The following is an 18,697-nucleotide window of genomic DNA, read 5'->3' on the forward strand; positions in this document are numbered from 1 at the left end:
CCTTGAATTTAAAGGTGACTGTGTAGTATAACGTATTATTTCCAAATATATGTTTTGAAAGGACACGAATGGGCTCATTATGTGCCAAGTGCGTAGTTTCATATTTGGCAAAACTATGAATATATACAGATGCATGTATGTTGTCTTCAAATGATGAACTGCATTGTAAACGTAAATGTCATTCTGCAGGGAAATCATGAACTAGATTAGCCACTGTGCCGGTTTATTATTCGAATGGCAGTCATTAGGTAATTAGGTAGTACAGATGCATTTGTGGTAAGAAGAACCAAGTTCTGGGACCAGTCTTCTTCTCATGAGCTACGGTTGTCCTAAATTTGTAGACCTGCCTCCCCCATTTTTTTCCCCTCAAACTTTTGTGTTGACAGTTTTGATGAAATTGTTTTAACTGAAGGGGGGGGGGGGGGGGGGGGGGGGGGGGGGTCATATCGGATGAACAAATAAGCTTGAGGATTAGTAAAAATACAAAATAAGACTGACCAGGCTGAAAGACCATGGAAACAAAAATAAATAGTTGTTTTACGGTGTTGCGGGTCCCCTTGTATGCATGTCTGAAGTGTGGTTGTTGGGCCAGTTGTTGGACTCATCCCAGCAGCAACCCTGACAGGGCGTTCAAGTCTCTCATGTACGGGTTGTCGCTGAGGATGCGCTCGATCTGTTGCTTCTGGTCAGGAAAAATGGCGTACAACTGCCTCTTCAGCTCAGACGTCTCCCCCGGCGAGCGTTGGGGAGGGGGCGACGGCGAGGAAGAGGCGGTGCGACGGCGGCCCTGGTAGGGATGAGGAGTGACGGTGGGGTTCCACGGAGCAGAGTGGAGGGCCTGCACATAGACTGGATGCTGATGGTTGCTGGATGGACGCAGGTCCGGGGGTCTCAGAGGGGGAGGAGCGAATGGAAAATGCCTGGACAGACACAGTGAGGGAAGAAGAAAAGATGTCAAACTGGCTCATTCAAAGTTTTTACACTAGTTTGATTTTCTTGACCTTTGAATGTGTTGGAGACCATATGAAAGTGAAGGTGTTTCCAAACTATTGACTGGTAAGGTGTATGACAAGCAATGCCTTTATCTTGTGTTTGGAATGTGGGTGGTGTGCTGTGTTGGATGGGGTCTGGCATACATCACACAAAATGTGTCATCATGATGTGGGGAAACGTCACATTTTAAAATTAAGGAAGGACACACTTGTTGGCTTTACGAAGGAAAATGTCCAGATGAGGTCCGTTTTTACCCAAAGGGTCATCGGGGATCATGAAGTGGTCCTCCACAAAAGTAAACTGCAGTAACCTGTGTGATTTGGGGGAAAAAAAGGACAGAGAGAATTGAATTTAAGATTGCAGCCATACGTGGAATGGCATTCACTCCAGTCATGAGAGATTTGAGCAGATGATCATTCACCTCTCTTGAATGATGCGGCGCCATGTGTTTGACGAATTGACAAAGTCTCTCAGGTTGTCGTTGGTGACAATGACGCCGTCTGTTTTTTCAGCTAAGTGGAGCAGGAATCTAATGGCAGATGCAGGAATTTAACATTTAGGATTTCCTTTGATTTTTGAGACAGTTTTTTAAAATGGATTTGTTTTATTTATCTACACTACTGAATGGATGTGCGTCACATTCAAAAGTTTTTTTCCTGCTTAATATTTAAAAAAACTGCTTCAACATCACTACATGATGCTAATTCAAAAGGTGAGTGTTTGTTGCATGTATGCACCTGTCATCATGCGAGGCAATTCGTTGGCCACAGACTTCTCTGGAGGGGGTGAAAGAGAGCAGTCGCAGATCTTCTAGTTGATTTAAAAAATGTTGTTCTGGAAGCGTAAATCAAAACATGGACTCAGAAGCGAAAAAAAATGATAATCCTATGAATGCAAAATAGCACAATAGTTCTTGAATTTATGTTTGGAAATAAGTAAGTAAATAAGTGAATAACTACATACATACATAAAGCTCAATATTAATCCATAAGTACAACTTAAAAGCCCCCCGGCCAAAAACAGATTCAACATATTTTTTGGCCCATTTTGTTGTCTGTTGATTTATATGTGCTACACATGCCTTGAGTACCTGTTGTCAGTGGGTCTCGCTTCTGACGCCACTGAGGAACAAATACAGTGATCTCCCTGTGGCCCCGCCTCCAAAACGTCTCCACTGCGAGCGCAATCCCTCGACAGGAGAAAAAACGATTTAGGCCGTGACTAAAGAGAAGGGGACAAAAAACAAATAGTGTGACAAGAACGAAAATGCGCGGAAGGATCTGTATTGTTCAAATGGAAAACATCATTGGCAATGAATTGATGCACTAAGCCTATTGAGGCCAGGCCATCAACGGAGAAAATTCAGTATCTCCTCATATAAACTTACGCCATAGCCACGTTGCTGCCATCTATGATTATGTGGTGCAAATCTGGTAGTCCTGGCTCATTGGGTAGCTTGAGCTTATATGGGGTCTTCAACGATTGATGAAAGCGAGCCAAACCCGTCACGGGAGGCGCCGGCGGGTTGCTTGCGGGAGGAATCCTGGCCCCGCTGCCGTGACAGCCCGTGTGGGCAAGGGTCTGGTAGACGGAGGGCCGACTTGTGGTAGGAGCCGACTGAGGAAACAATTCAATCCTTTGTTATTCCAGTACATCTTTAAGAACGAGAAAAACGATGTTCATTTCATCTCGAAATTTATCACGACATAAAACAAGAGGCAAAATAAGAAAGCCATCGCGTTCATGAAATACATACATTGGCAGTGGAAGCCACAGAGGTGGTGCTAGCTGTGAGCCACTGGGGTGTGCTGCGCAGTGCTGTCACACTCTCAACTTTCATTGATGCGCCCAAAGTTCTTGCCCCACCTCGTGACAAGTGATCCCTTTGTAACACGTTCCCACCTCCTCGTGCCAAGTACTCCATTCTGGATTCGGTCTGGGTGTCAGCATGTGTCATTGTAAGCGTTGATGTCTGAGTGTCTGTTGTTTTGCTGTTTGACGCGCTGACATCGTCGTCATCAGAAATGATAATGACATCGTAGTTTCCTGCGCCACCTTGGGCACTGGAGCTCCTCTTGATAGTAATGGCCTGTTTTTTCCGCAATAAAAATGTAGCATTAAACTCACGGTATGACACAAAACTACAATTAAAAAACTGCTAAACCAACCAGAATGGTTTTGCACCAACTATTTTCTATAGCGCCTGCCCTTGAGCCACATTAAAGCCTATCTCACATATCAACCAATCAACTTCATTTTCCAAGCACTTAAATAATAAACATGTTATTTTGATGTTCAAAACTGCTTGCTCTTTGCTTTAATGCAAGTCCAGCCAGACTTGAGTGAAATATATACCGCACACCAAATGATCATTAGCGGTAACGATGCTATTTAGATGTAGATTTAATGGAAAAACTAGAAATCGTTTCCCTTTTTCCCCGAACCGACCTGAACCGTAAAGCATCAGATGGATGTTACCTGTTGAGTGCCGGCTTCACTGCCACTGCACTGCCTTCGGTGGCAAAGTCCATTACTACTGGCACCATGCTGATTGGGCTTAATATTTTCTTTGGACCTCTCAGACTCCCACCCCCTCTCGATGGCCGGAGATGTCGTCATTGTCGAGGACGACGAAGGACGTTCTGAGGAGAGTACGCTGTTCAGTTTGGCGTCCTCAACTCCTAGTTTTGTTTTCGCCTCACAACTGTTCGTTTCCGCCACGATTTTCTCAAGTATGAGGAAGGTGTCTTCCGTTTGTCCCGTATCCTTGATGACACGCTCCACCACGTCCTGCTGGTATCCCATGGTTCTGAAGGAAATTTGGTTTCAAAAGAAAATGACCTTTGTACATTAAAATGCATTTTAAATTAGATGTGATCATATTTACTACTGTGTTGTTCACCTGAAGAAATTGACCAAACAACGGAAATTGGTTTCTGGGCTGACTGCCTCGCTTTCTTCAGTGATACCCTCACAAGGGTTCAGAATGATTGGCCCAGCAACAGTGTGTGCTTTGGATGAAGAGGAGGAGGAGGAGATTGTGCATGAAGAAGAAGCGTTTTTGGATCGATAACCACTACTGGCCCCGTGACCTTGTCTGTCCCGGTGTCGCTCCCTGTCCCTTGACCTCTCCGGGGACTCGTCCCTCCGCTCAAGGGAATACTGTCTTTTAGTGTCCCGGGTTTCACTCTCTGAAGAGCGTCGCTTGTGTGAAGGCCTGGTGCCATTCAGCAGGATGACCTCGGGACCCAAACCGATACTTCCACCTAGTTTTCCGGCGCCGTCGCAAAAAGGCGTCGTCCGTGTCCCTCTGTCCTCAAAGCTGGTGTCAAGGATGCGAATGGAGAGCTCTGTAACAGGTGTGCTACTCTGTGAGCGATCTTGCTCTATCTCCGCCATGCTGGGATGTAGGTTCTGATTTAGGAGAGCCTGAGAGACAACACAATTTGGGGTTTTGGTTTAACTTGGTCTTGCATACACAACAAGATTAATGTGTTAAAAAAATGAAAAAAGATGCTGTAAAGCACTGGGATCTAAATTGTCTCCCTTTGGGGGACTCACTGTGATAATCCGACTGTTCCCAAATGTTTATTACAGTAGTAGTTTTGTTATTGCTTTTTATTTGTGAATGGTAGTACATAGTATTTGAATCTAGCTCTTTCACACATCCGTGTCATCTTATTACTGTGACTACTGTAAAAACAAACCTGTGGGTGCGTGTGTTGTGAGCCTGTAGGACTGTGAACCAGGCCGAGTAATTCCTCTTTCAGCGCACTGGGCAGCAGAAGAAGCTCCATGGTGTACTTATCGTCCCTTTCCTCCACAAAAGACTTGAACGCGCGTTTCACTGATTGCTCTCTGTCACTCAGCAGGCTCCGTTTTTCCTGCATAAAAAACAGGCAAAATGGCAGATATTTGGAAATGAAAGACAGTAATTCTGGCTTAAAATGATTTTGCTCATTAAAAGTGGCAGAATGAACATTGCTTCGTTGGTAATAAAGACATTTGACATCTGCAGCAAATTGTTGGATATTAACCTTACCTGGAAAAGTGCCACAAACTGCTGAACTCTGCTCTGCGCCATCACGACAGGCTCGGCACGGCCCAGCAAGCGCAGGCGTCCTGGCTCAGGGATCAAAACCTCAGCACTTGTGTCCCGTATCAGTCTGTCCAGGAACAGGCCCCGGGCTCCAGCAAAGATACAATGCATGTCCACTGGATAGCGTTCTTCTTTTTGCAGCTCTGGGTCACATAGCCCCCTCACATACTCCTATAAAACAGGAAGAAATAATGTTGAGAGAAATGGTCAATATTTTTGCACAATTGCAAACCATATCCAGATGTCTTGATGCAAAAGTTTTTTTTTTTTTCTGGCGAATTATAAAAAGTCTAAAGTATTATAGCACACTTAATATAATTGTTTTCACACGCTGGCTGAAAACACCCATTTGATGTTATTGATGTTTTTGTTTTGAGGGGCAAGGGGGTAGATTTGTCTAAGATCCCTTTCATTACCAAGATGACAGCGGGCTACCTAAGTTTGGCAACTTAACAACTTTGTCACTACATTTTTGACAGTCCAAAACCTTCAGACATTTTTCAAACACAGTAGAAATTGCAGGGACAGCTGACATGTGCACAATCTTCAATTAAAGCAGTACTTCTCAAAAAGTGGGGAGTGGATGACACCAGGGAAAATGTTTTGTTTTTGTCAAGTGAAGTAAAATAAAATAAGAATTTTCATCATTTATTTAGTTTTAGTATCAGCCGTTTTGACGCACTTGGTTATTTTTTTTTCCAGTTTTTGACTAAGCTGTAACCCATATAAACGCTGTAAAAAATAACATTATATGATAACAGTTGCTAAAAGTTGATTTATATTGCTTTTTTCTTTTGTTAATGTTAAAAATGATACAGGTTTAGGTATACATTTTATCGATAATAATCTTATTTAGAGTCAACGCTAACCCTCTTCCAGGGGGGTTGGCAAAACATAATTGAGAAGGTCTGAATTAAACACACATATTATGTGGTTCAATGGTGATACCTAGGTTTACGCAAAACACTAGCTCAGAAAGAGTATACACTACATCGGTCTACCACTTACTCATTCAGGGAATCTCCAGGTACTAGAAATGCCTTAATGAGTCATCTGCTGGTTTGGCCGGTAGCTTCCTTTCAGGTGTGGTGAATAAAGGGTGTTAGCAAATTCCTCACTGATTAAAAAGGGAGGAACAAACACAATCCACTATCATGAAGTAACATGATGTTTTTTTTTTTAAACTCTGAATACGCTTTACAAAACAATGTAAAATTCATGACGCAATTAATGATTTTTTTTTTAACACAACAAATTAACTGAGGATCCCAAAAATTTTGAAATATGCCAGGGAAACATTCCCCACAGGGCAAGCAGCACCAATGAACCAGAAATGATGACACTTTGGAGCCTTGCTAGTTGTACAGTGCACTTGTGGATTTTCTTCTAATTCATTTAATTTTTTATTATGAAATTTGGTATGGAGTTTGCTGGCTTGTCCACGCAAAACCATCTTCAGAATCTGTACAGGAGGATGACATCACTCGACGCGGCGTGTGCGATTTACAGAATATTGTCTTTTAAACATCTTTTATCGAGGCCTTTTTAATGTCAATTCTACCGAGGTAATCATTAAATTAAAACTGCAATATTTTGTATTTGCACTTTCTTAAAATTGTTTTAGTGACTCAACATGTTATGAATTGCTACAGTAATGAATGAATTTAATCAAGCATTTTTTTTCAGTTCAGGAATACAAATACCCTTTTTGGATGGATGGTAAAACAGAAAAGTACACTTCTAATTTAACTGATAACCTATTTTATGATTAAAAAATACAATTTTGGTCAAAGAGCTTCTCCATTCTTGTGTATTAATCACATCTAAGATGAAAAAAAATATTTTGTAAATTGTGAATGCTGTCAACTGAGGGCAGCAACAGCAACCTTACATTGAGTAGTGATCTAATATAGGTGTTAGGCTCTGTATATACAGACTACAGATAGGACCAATTCTCTAATGCCGTCCAAGTCTTGTCTCAAGTCTTTAACCCAAAAGTCCAAGTCACGTCTCAAGTCTCTGTTATTGCAGCAGCACAACTTTGGTTTACTGCTGCCAGCTCAATAAAAATATATCATTTTGAAATTAAATTTATCTGAAATATTTTGCAAAAATTTCATCTATCTTGTTCTCGTGGAATCAATCTCGTGAGATATCTCATCTCGTGGGATTTGTATCTTGTCCCATACCTAGTACACAGCCCTAATGGTAGAGGAAATTAGAGCAAACCATGCCATAGAGTCTTTAATGATGACAAAACTAAACTAATCATGCTGCTTTGTGGTTTATCACTAATTGCATGGCCTTGACTCACCACTGTGAACTGTATTTCCGAGTAGGATGGCTGTCTTTATCCGCAAGGAGATTGACTCTCTTTTACACTTTTATTTACAAGGCCATGCTTGGACAACTGCCCTCCTACTTCTGTAATTTATTCACACAGAAAAGTTTTGATTCGTAAGGTTTGTGTTCAATTGATCAATTGTTGTTTTCCGTTTCGTTTGTTCGCACACAGTTGGGAAAAAAAGGGCCTTTGTCTTCTCTGCCCCTTCGACATGGAACAAGCTGCAAAAGGACTGGAAATTAACAGAACTTCTCATTGAAAGGTTTCAAAATCCAGACTGAGAGCACTTGAGACAACCTCCATAAATTGTACCTGTTACTAATCTGAATGTCATTTTGTGTTGTAATTGTCTTTTTATTGCCTGCTTTTAACTCATTTTTATGTAAATTTAATTGTGTTGTAATTGTCTTTTTGCTGCCTCTTGGCTAGGGCTCCCTTGAAGAAGTTTTTAATCCCAATGGGATTTCCCAGGTTAAATAAATTAAAGTGACTCGTAATGCTCACAAGTTCCAAAAGGAGTCCGAGTCATGTCTCCAGTCTTTTGTGGATGAGGCCAAGTTCAATTGCAAGTCCAAAAAAATAGTAACTAAAGTCACTATGGGTCGCAAGTCCCCATTTCTGATAAAGTCACTAACAGACTCTGGGCTGAGGATTCTGAATGACTCAACAATGACTAAGCAGGACAGAAAGGAAGGTGTTAGTGACGATCGAGAACCTGATGTCACATACTTGGGCGTGTCGGTCAAAACGAAACAATCACTGAAACGAGTGCCTTTAAAGAATGAGTTTGACCTTTGTGGAATTTAAAATGTGTTCTTGATTGTAGTAATTGCCAAACTGCGACAATATGATGCATGTATTTATGTCTTACGAAGTGGGACTTTAATTGACAACATTTTGGTGGTATAATACAGTAATTCCCCAAATTTAGGACTAACTTTTTTTTTTTCTCACAAAAATGTGGCCAATGGCCAAAAGTATGGGTGCTTCCTTTAAAGTGTAACTTAAAGATGAGACTTTTTTGACAACATTTGAGGAAGATTTATGATGTACAGATGCGCATTTCTATATCAGATGTATTCTTATGGTAATTACGGTAATAGGACGATCTAGAGGCAGTCCGTTGGCTGTGTTGGTTGCAGCTAACAAGCTACTTGTGTTTAGCCGAGGTTGCTACCGCATTATTTTCAATAAAAGAAGAGAGCAGACTGAACCAGGATCCGAGTCCATGCTTGTTTACACACAGGAATATTACATTAGCTTACAAGAAGGAAGTGATTCTTGTAGCAGAGCATGTTAGAGACCGTGAAGATGCCACAAGGTTTGGGCTAATGGCTAACTGTTGTGCTTTCTATACATGGTAAAATGGGAAATACCAAAATTTGACCCTACAAATAAGGATGCATTCCATACACAGTTGAGTCTTATATTTGGCAAAGTGGTCATTTAGGTAATAAACTACCAATTTCTGATGGTGAATGATCCTCCAAAAAATGCAGACCGTGAATTTGGACGAGGGCACAGTTTACAAACCTCCCCCCAACATACACACACACACACAGGTTGACTTAAGTTTAACAAAGGCTTCCCTAGTTCCAACATAAATGTGTTAAATCACAGGTGTCAAACTCCAGTCCTTGAGGGTCGGTATTCTGCAGTTTTCAAACCTTCTTTCTTAAGCACACCTGATTCAAATGATTAGAATACCTTTAAAACTCCCGCAGAGCTTGCTAATAAATGAAACTAATCATTTGAATCGGATGTGTTGGGGAAAGAAAATTTGAAAACATGAAAGATACCGGCCCTTGAAGACTGAGGTTCAACACCTATGCCTCCTATGCCTCAAATGAATCAGGCACATGTCTTGTATTCATCAATTCATAAGACCTATTGATTGAGTTACAAAAATGCATTTCCTTTGTCTGCTTTGTCTGCTCTGTCTTTTCTGTGCCTGTTTGTTCTGTTTAGGATTGGTTCAGACACTGGTGTCACTACTGAAAATATTGTTTGGACACTTCTGGGGTTGAATTGAACATAAGCCAACCCTATTCATAAATGAATTTAAAAGTATGCTCTTGTTGCTGTACTTCATTGTTTCCCAATCTTTATTGAGCCAAGGCAATAAATTATACATTACAAACATACTGCACATCACCAAAACAAAAACACCACAAACAAATTAGATACATGTTGTAATAGTGATTATATCGTCACAAGCTATTTATTCTACAGCAGTGGTGTCAAACATTTTTTTTTATTTTGGGCCGCATTGTAGTGATAGTTTCTGTCAAAGGGTCGGAATGACTGTGAATTCAAATACATTTTAAGTGTGTTGATCACACATTTACCAAGTTTTGATATCAGAAGTCGGCAAAAACTGTTCAAAAGGCATTTGGAGAATAAAAAAATGTTTTTTTCCACCAAATTTTTAAAAGTTAAAGACAACTTGCAATTTTGGTATTTTAGTCAGAAACCTGAAGTCACATCCGCATTTCAAGGGCCAAAAAAAGTGAGGTGGCGGGTCGGATCTGGCCCCCGGGCCTTGACTTTGACACCTGTGTTCTACAGTGTCAATACGTGAATAAACAGTTTTTCTATACTGTATAAGGCTATGTTCACTGAAAGTAACTTTCTTGTTCAAGCCAATCTTTTTACATATTTAATAAAAAAGCACAATACGATGCGAGCGGAATGCCTCTGTGAAGTAACACTTCTATGCAAAAAAAAATGAGGTTGAATGGCTACCTGAGGTTTGAATTTGCCCATGTGACATTCACAAGATGAACAGTGATTGGTTGTCAATTGAGCCCTAATCACCTTCGATGTCATTTTTAGTCAACAGCACGAGGCAAAAGTCCCCATTCTCTGGCATGAATAAACACGTGCGAAGTTCACTGTTTAGTTCATATTTCACAGACACAATATTATTCAGAATGCCGTGTATAGGCCGGTGAAGTCGTAATGGATTGAATACACTGTCAATAACCATCCTGAGTTGACTTTCCCTCATGAGTCATGATTAATTAGGCAACATTGGATAATTTCCTGAGGCATCCCCGAAGACCTCGAGCACAGCTGCTCGACTTTTTTGATTTATTTTTTTATTTTTTAAAGGGGGGGGGGTTCCATGAACGGACCAAAATGCTACACATTGATTTAACCAAATAAACGGTGCGTGTGCAGTGTGTGGCTGATATTGCAGTCATAGCTAACAGGGACGTAAGCAGCGTCCTTATAGGGGAGACCCTTCCACACTCACACGTCAAGAAACAAGATGCAGAAGTGAGAAATTCTGTACGCATGTTCGGGGAAGCTATTGTACAGTACACAGATGGAGCAAGACCTCCGCTAGTTATGCGCTACAGGGCACTGTGACCTGTTTGTTCATACGACCCGATTGCACATGTTTACACCAGTCAGTCACGTGGACTCGCCGTTTTAGTTGGGGGCATAGTATTAAAGACCCTCTTACCTTTGCCTTCGAAACGTCCTCGGTGTTTCCTCGGAGCTGAAGCCATATCTGACGCGCAGCAGTGCTACCGTGCGCTTGTCCCGTGTGGTCCAACAGCCCAATAATAGTGAACGTCACTTTAAAAACATACTCCACTCGAGGCCGGGCACATTTCAGCTCATCTTCCTTATTTTCCAGGACGGTAAATTCATCCACCGTGGGGGTGTCTTGCTGCTGCCTCGCGACCGAGGCGGGGAGCCCGCTGGTCGGCTGCTCGACGCACGCGAGCTCGGTGACTCGCTTCATACCGAGAAGGGGCCGCGTTGTTGACATAGCCTCTCTCGGCGTGAGCGTCGCCTCGGTCAAGCACGTCTAAATATCCCAACCTGTCGGCGTTTCTGGTACTTTTTGGCGTCTACATGTTATGATAGATAAATAATACGCAGCGACAGAGCGATGTTTATAACGTCTAATATAAAGAACACCACGGCCGGGCTAACTAAGAAGTCGGAAGCAACGAATGACGTATGCGGAAAGTCCCACTTCAACGTCATCAAAGATCGACACTTGACTCTGTACTCTACTCCACTGTTAATCTGCTGATTTGTGGCAAGTGGTTTTGCGCAAGCGAGTTGCAGATTGACCTTTCTTCTTACGACATTGAAAACTTTAGACTGTCGTTTGAGGTCAAGGAAGGATGTTTGTATTCCGTTGCAACTGTTTGAAAGCGCCCACTTGAGTCTAGCAACTACTTGATTGATAAATGTAAACAATTGTGCAGAAGAGGCCCTTCTGCCATTTAGTTGAGTCTTTGCTGTGCCCCAACACAATATGATATTGTTCTGTAAAAATATACAGTGCTGTTTAAAAGTCTTTGGCACCATCAACGTTCGAGTTTTGTGTTAGGATGGAATATTTTCCTCTTACAAGCACCATTTAATCTTGTCACTACAATCAGCATCCTTCAACAGTATTGGAACAGTGTCCTCAATTGTTTTTTTTAATACACTGAAGGCACTTTGGTTTCAACTAAAAGATGAATATGCGACAACAGTTTAGAAGTCTACCTTTTTATTTTATGGTATTTGCAACTCAATACACCTTTTTAAACAACCCGCTTTTCAAAAGTGCAAAAGTATTGGAACAGCCATAAAAACGTTATTCAATTGTGAATAATGTTTGGGGGTTTAGCTCTTACTGCAGTCTCTTTCAATTTTTGTCAGTTTCTGTGTGTTTTGTCCCTCAACCTCCTCTTCGGGAGGTAAAATGAAGGCTCTATTGTGTTTCGGGCTGGTGATTGACTTGGCCAGTCTGAAAGCTTCTCCATTTCCCCCCCCGTGATCACCGGGGGTCGGCAACCATCAATAGTCTTAAAATCTATTTTGATGGTCTCCTGCAGAGAAAACAACACCGGCACCCACAAAACAATGTTGACCTCTAAAAGTGGGGATAACACTGCATATAGAATGATGATATCCATCCATCCATTTTCTGTATCCGCTTGTATAAAATGTCTTTAAAGAAGCAGCCTTAATAAACATATCTGTTGCATATAAGCAGGTTATAGGCTATTCAAATCTTAAAGCAAACTTGATTGTTTTAATCTGCCTGTGATGTTGAAATATGATAGAAAATCACTAAAATCATATTAACTGTCTTTATTTGACCATGAAGTGAGTGTGGTGATTATCTTTTCTGCTCTCTTCAGGCCCATGAAGTGTTGGGGCTTCTAAACACAAAGGTTAGTTACATAGTGGACATTTCAATGTACACTTTAACACTTTTAGGATTTCTCTGGTGTGAAACAAATGACCAGGACACGCAGTGACAACGCGTGGCTGAAATAGTGCAGCGAGGACTAAAGCGAGCTTTGGGAAGATTTTTCAAATGCTAATTTAATAAATTGGAATTTCAAGTGTGAACTGGGATTCTCTGTTTTCAGGTTTTGGTCAGCTATGGGCTCCACTCTACTCCCACTCGACGTCGGAGTGGTTGGTGCCCATGTCGTCTGTGATTACAGTCAACTTGTCTGTTTGGCATGCAGGAAACCTTCACAGCCCGTCTCTTCGTTAATACAGTTTTTTGTTTTTTAATGGAAAGAAAAAGCGTGAGCACATGAAAGATGAAGTGCAAAGTCACTAGGGGACAATGCACACGGTTTTAGTTAAACTGACTAAAAATGTGTTTTTTAATACAAATTTCCCATTTGTGTGGAATGTTCCTTAACACTTTTTCTTGTATGCATGGGTTGAACTGTACTGTGTTTGGCGTTCACAAGTAAAAACCTCACCGATATAAAATGTTCTGTAATGGTAACACACGTTTTGGCATTCACAAAAGAGTGCACCTCATGCAATTCAATTGATAAACGAGATGGTTACGAGTTATTTTTAATGTTCATGCATAGCTGCCACGTAGCACTGCTGATAGCCGCTCTGACACGTGACATACCGTTAGCTCGTGCAGCCAGTCAGCCACGGAAACACACAGGTAAAGATAACATTCGAACACAAATCACAAATATCGCAAACAAACGCTACACATGACATCAGACCGATGCGCTGTTCGGCCCACGAAACGTCACTATTATATCACGTAATGTTTCATAATCGATGTCATAAGAATGTTGACGTTCACCACTAACTGTCGTAACGTAACAAGCGGCAAAATTTACCATTAAAGAACATTACTTGTTGGTGTTGAAGCTGTGCGCCAATATGGTAATTAAAATAGTTCTAAAGTATGTTATGTCTTTTTTGTTATTTTTAATTTAACTAATAATATACATTTCAACGGTAAGCGTACTTGAAGAATTTTTATATTGACGTTCTCCTGCTATATTGTCTTAACTCGCTTTCAGGCTGAACTTGAGGAAACTCTCCAGAGAATTGAAGCCCATGGAAGTGTGATAGGAACCATAGTTGCCAATGCAGAAGGTAAAACAAAACGCGACCGCGCACACACGGAATTTGAATGTAGTGTTCAATTTACATGTTTGTATTTGGGCAGCAAAATGCATTTTAGTGGTTTGCTCACATGTCTTACAGTTTTAAAGTTTAGAGGTCAAATCTTGTTTCGGTCCCTCGAGGGTCCTGTCCTGTGTAGTGGTTGCTCTGTGCTGGCAACCAATCATCCAGGGAGCCCTGCAGCTCCAGCTAACCTGCAACACTAACGCGGACCGGGTTGGTTGAAAACTACTTCGCTTAAACCCCAAGGTATTCCTATCCGGTCGACGTTTGACAGCTCCAAGGCTGGCAAGTACGTGGAAATCCTTCGTCACCTCACGACCATGGCCAGGAGCGCAGTGAGAGATCTGGACCCTCAAGATGATCTTCTCGTGTTCCGCGTCAGCACAAAAAGTCAAGAAATTATGATTGCATCAGGTAAGACAGACGTTGATACAGCAACTCCTTTACTCGGGCAAAACTATAAATAATGTGTATTTATGCGCAATATGCTGTATAATTGCATGTGCCGCAATTATAGTTTTTAGTCATGTTGTTTGTATCCTCTGTGAAGGCATTTCTTATTTCTATTTACAGAGAACGCCTATCTTCTTATACTGATCCAGAGAATTGAGCGATACGCTCGTGCATGAAGACCGACTGATTGGTCACACATTCCTGTATATGCACTACATTATGTGCATAATAAATGGGTGGAAGGAAACTTCATGTCGTGTATCTGCTTATTTTTGTGTCCCAAGTAATCCAGTGGTGTCCAAATCCGGTCCTCAAGGGCCAGTAACCTGCATGTTTTCTGGGTACCTCTTTTCCCTACACGCTTGTTTCAAATGATCAGGTCATCAGCAAGCTCAGCAGAAGCCTGTTGATGATCCTGATCATTTGAATCAGGTGTGTCAGGGACGGAAACCTGAAAAACATGCAGGACAACGGCGCTCGAGGACCGAGTTTAGTTTTTTTTTCCACCCCGAGGACCGAGTTTGGACACCCTGATGTAATCCATTACATCATGTATTTACGGTGGCCCTGAAGTGAGTGTGAATCCCCCCCCAAAAAGCAAACAAAAAAAGTTAATGCAAACAAAAACACCTCACATTAAAAAAGATCAACCACAATGGCAAATCAAATATCTCAAAAGAGAGAATTAATTGAAAACAAAAAACGCAATACAAAACAAACACAACTTCAGGTAAAAACAAAAATGTAAACAAAACACAAACACATGACAAATGAGGAAACAACTGCAAATCAAAAATCTCAAACGAGAACATTTAAAAATACAATCACTTCCAGTTGTGCTTGCGATTCCTTATATGTAGTAATTTCGCCTCTTGTAATGTGATTTTATTTTTTTGCAGGTGTGGTGTTTTGTTTTTGTTTGAAATTAAGTTTTGTTCTTACATTTTAAAGAGACACTGTATAGGATTTAGCTCGCTTTTACAGAGGAGGTGCTGCAGGTGCTGCATTTTCCATTGTCCGTAGCTTTAACAAACAAACCTGCCTCTGGAGAAGTGCCACCCCCCATGTAATATAATTTAATGATAACTAGACCTACGATTATTTTTAAAACATAGTTGGTCGTTGAGATCACATTTATTTGCAGCTTTTTCAAACGTACAATCATTTAATTCATTCATTTTTAATGAAAAACGGTGCAAATCTTACACACTGTCCCTTTAAGGGCCACGTATTTACTCAATTAGCATGCAGTTAGAAATAAACAAGTGGGCCACGGGGAATTTAAATGACTAAATTGATACTGTACTTCAAATAATGGGATATACAGTACTGTATAGTTAACTGCTATTCCACTAGATGGCAGAAGATACACAACTAACTTGTGTATACACTTTTTAATAAACATTTTGTTTGGCGATTGCACTGTTTTTTGTTTTGTTTTTTCCTCTTATGCGAATATGTGCTCTCTGTGCTCATGGCCAAATACTCACGCAAGATGATCGAACCCCGCAATATGGACCTTAGTATTTAGTCGGGTATGTTTCTTTCTTCAAAATGTGAGGAAGTTAATGATGGGGAAAGCTATCATTCAAGGTTGTCATAATTACGCAATGTATTTAAACTACTAACAAATATCACACAGCTGACAGACAATGACAACAAATAAACACATAGTAGAATAAATAAGTCAATCTTGTATTTATGGTAATTGTCATTTTGATTAAAAACACTACAAATGCAATCATGAAGCAACATTTTAATGTAAATTTCTATTTTCATGTACAGCAATATGTTAATAAATAATTCACTGCAAATTTACACTCCCTGCCTATAAATACATTAGATAACAATTTCAAAGAAATGAGGATTTTGTTTTTTGTTGTTGATGTTATCCATCTGTAATGGTATTATTTCAAATGAAAGGGATAATATACATTTTGGGTGAAAACAATTCAGTTTGTACAAAAAGAAAATGGCTGATGCTAACAGTATGGATATTTCTTCAAGTTCTATCCACATGTTTAGGCATGTAAAGGTAGTATTGGTAATAAATGATCATATGGTTGTCATTACAACCAGACTCCCAACAAATAATACATTTACGCAATAACATCCTTCATTTTTTTTTTCCTGACCAGCAGCATTTTTTAAACACAGCATATGGCTTGTCTCTCTCTTGTTTTTGTTTTGCGAAATAAAATCACAAAAATAATCTACCACAAGTACCAGTGTGAAACCTATGAAGCGTTTCCTGTTTTGTGAATGTTTTTTCCACCAATGTTTTGTGTTTAAGTGCATCCCATTCAAGTTTTAAGGCCTGAGGTGCGCTTTGACCATTCAGCCTGGTCATGTGTGTTCAATGGATTGTTTACAGGTTACGCCAGTGATTCCCAAACACTGCACAGTGAGAATATTAAATGTGCTGCCGGAAATTATCCAATTTCACCTCATTGTTCTCAGATTTTCTGTTCGATCTTCTATTTGAAGTTTTGTAATGGTGAATTATTCAATCCGTGTTTTTTTTTTTTTTTTTTTTTAACATCACATGATCAACAACTGAGTTGTTGTTGGTTGTTACCCAACTTTCAGCACAGGTGATGTAATTTTCAGTTCGACAGCAAGTGGGAATGAATGTTATTTAAAGTCATGAACTGACTTTAAGACATTTGTTTGGTTTTCAAGTAATCAATTACTTTGAGTAATGAAGTCCTAAAGTAATTGATTGCCTTGGTACCACCCAAAAATAACTGATTAGTATTGCAACAGTAATGGATTACTTAAGTACTTCATTCGTTTGGTACCAGTCATTTTTTGAGCCTCCTTTCGCCAAACACTTGAAAATAAAAAAAAAAAACCTAACTGAATACATTCTAAGTATAGAATTGAAAGTTTGGAATCAATTCTTTTGTACTTTAGCAGTTTTATGGTAATCAATTCCAACTTAATTACATGGGGTAGTCCATTACTTTAGTACTTAATTACCTTAGTAATCACTTACTTTAATACAGTGCTTCTCAATTATTTTTTGCAAAGCCCCCCCCCCCCTCCAAGAAAAGAAAACATTCCGCGCTCCTCCTACTTACTGCAGTGGTTATGAGATCATTATGAAAATTGTATGAGTACTGTATATAGTGCCTACAACTGTATCCTTTTTAACATTAACAAAAGAAAAAAAAGCCATTCAAATAAACTTTTAGCAAATCTTAACTTCTTACAGGGTTTATACAGGTTACAGCTTATTCTGAATCTGAAAAAATGGCTTAAAGTGCATCAAAGTGCCAGAAATATAAAAAAAAGTTCATCCGTATTCAAACTAGAAACATTTTTGACCAACCGTTTGATGCTGAAAAAACAATATAAATGTAAACATTAACATTGTGAATATTTTAACCTGAAGAAAAAGGTATAAAACATTGTGCTAATTTAATGTTGACGGCGACTGAAAAAGTTTAGAACTCCCGCAGACTTTGACTCTGAGTTATTGATGTGCAATAACACAGCGCACCCTCATCACGGCCCTGTTTGAGAAAGACTGCTTTCGTACTTGCCTACGGTAATCGATTACTACTTTAATACTCAATTCATTTAGTGACAGCCATTTCAAAACCTCTTTTAGCCAAACTCTTGAAAATAATTAAAAAAAAACACTTGAGATTGAATTTCTGTACTTATTAAACAACCACAAAAAAAGGTTGTGATTGAATGAGTTAATTGGACTTGAAAAATAATTTAGTTGTCAAAGTAATTACAGACAAAATATTAATTTGTTACTGCTGAAAACATAACCTTTCACTAGATTGTGGATGATACAATAAATGTGTCTCCACCAGGTAGAATTCATCCAAGGTCATTATTTCCCTTTTTGTGACGTTTTTGTTGGTTGGTGTGTTGTGAGATTTTTGAAATATAAAATATGTACCTTGGCTTAAAAAGATTGGGAAACACAAGGAAAGCTAGGTAGCACGGTGCAAAGTCTTATTTAAAGTACGGGGTGGTGGAATAATGGTAACCACGGCAACGGCGGTTGAATTTTGGGTCTGGGTCCGAGGATCGACTTTAAGTTATCTAAGTGCAAAGCTGGTAGTCTTTGGACACATGACGCCCTGAGGTCACCTGGGCATGTGGGCACTGACATGCCCCCCTCTTCCCCAGTGCATGCTGGGTAGCGTCAGGCACCTCCTGAAGTGCTCCAGCTGGGCATGGAGCCGCTCGCGCTCCTCTCGTACCTGCTGTCTCTGGCTCACGAGGTCCTGGGAGAGATTGAAAAACAAACATAAGTCAACCAAACACTTGATTAGCCTTGAGTATTTAGAAAGAGTAGATTTGATTGCTGTAATGTAAAAAGTTAAGGTAGATTATTTTAAATTTGCTTTACTAAAGCCTTCACA

General features: G+C 40.1%; 3 protein-coding genes across 8 annotated transcripts in view; 1 reads left to right on the forward strand and 2 right to left on the reverse strand.

The window, feature by feature from the left end:
- Nucleotides 1–430: 430 nt before the first annotated feature.
- n4bp1 (nedd4 binding protein 1) lies at nt 431–11,423 on the reverse strand. The gene is made up of 12 exons (XM_088417666.1): nt 10,909–11,423; nt 5,036–5,263; nt 4,701–4,877; nt 3,896–4,422; nt 3,472–3,802; nt 2,750–3,082; nt 2,381–2,610; nt 2,084–2,214; nt 1,731–1,827; nt 1,415–1,522; nt 1,202–1,303; nt 431–920 (listed from the first exon to the last, which is right to left on the reverse strand). The coding sequence occupies exons 1-12, from the start codon at nt 11,218–11,220 to the stop codon at nt 602–604; spliced, it is 2,895 nt and encodes a 964-aa protein (XP_088273792.1). The 5' UTR covers nt 11,221–11,423; the 3' UTR covers nt 431–601.
- A 115-nt stretch (nt 11,424–11,538) lies between these two features.
- LOC148422166 (dynein light chain roadblock-type 2-like) lies at nt 11,539–14,556 on the forward strand. 3 transcript variants are annotated; one of them, XM_088417668.1, is made up of 5 exons: nt 11,539–12,628; nt 12,830–12,955; nt 13,748–13,823; nt 14,103–14,270; nt 14,430–14,556. In XM_088417668.1, the coding sequence occupies exons 2-5, from the start codon at nt 12,926–12,928 to the stop codon at nt 14,483–14,485; spliced, it is 330 nt and encodes a 109-aa protein (XP_088273794.1). In that variant the 5' UTR covers nt 11,539–12,628; nt 12,830–12,925; the 3' UTR covers nt 14,486–14,556. The 3 variants fall into 3 exon arrangements, with proteins under 3 accessions (XP_088273794.1, XP_088273793.1, XP_088273796.1); XM_088417667.1 differs by having other exon boundaries at nt 11,540–12,628; nt 12,830–12,994; XM_088417670.1 differs by lacking the exons at nt 11,539–12,628; nt 12,830–12,955 and adding an exon at nt 13,398–13,607.
- Nucleotides 14,557–16,045: 1,489 nt separating this feature from the next.
- Nucleotides 16,046–18,697, reverse strand: part of LOC148422167 (genetic suppressor element 1-like) — a 52,577-nt gene continuing 49,925 nt past the window's right edge. For all 4 annotated transcript variants that reach the window (XM_088418358.1, XM_088418357.1, XM_088418360.1 and 1 more), the window contains one exon: nt 16,046–18,559. In XM_088418358.1, coding sequence (XP_088274484.1) covers nt 18,419–18,559 — 141 coding nt within the window. In that variant the 3' untranslated portion in view covers nt 16,046–18,418. The remainder of the gene's footprint in view (nt 18,560–18,697) is intronic.

Source organism: Hippichthys cyanospilos, chromosome 6 (genome assembly GCF_059441005.1).
Source record: "Hippichthys cyanospilos isolate Australia breed blue-spotted pipefish chromosome 6, RoL_Hcya_1.0, whole genome shotgun sequence".
Classification (NCBI taxonomy): domain Eukaryota; kingdom Metazoa; phylum Chordata; class Actinopteri; order Syngnathiformes; family Syngnathidae; genus Hippichthys; species Hippichthys cyanospilos.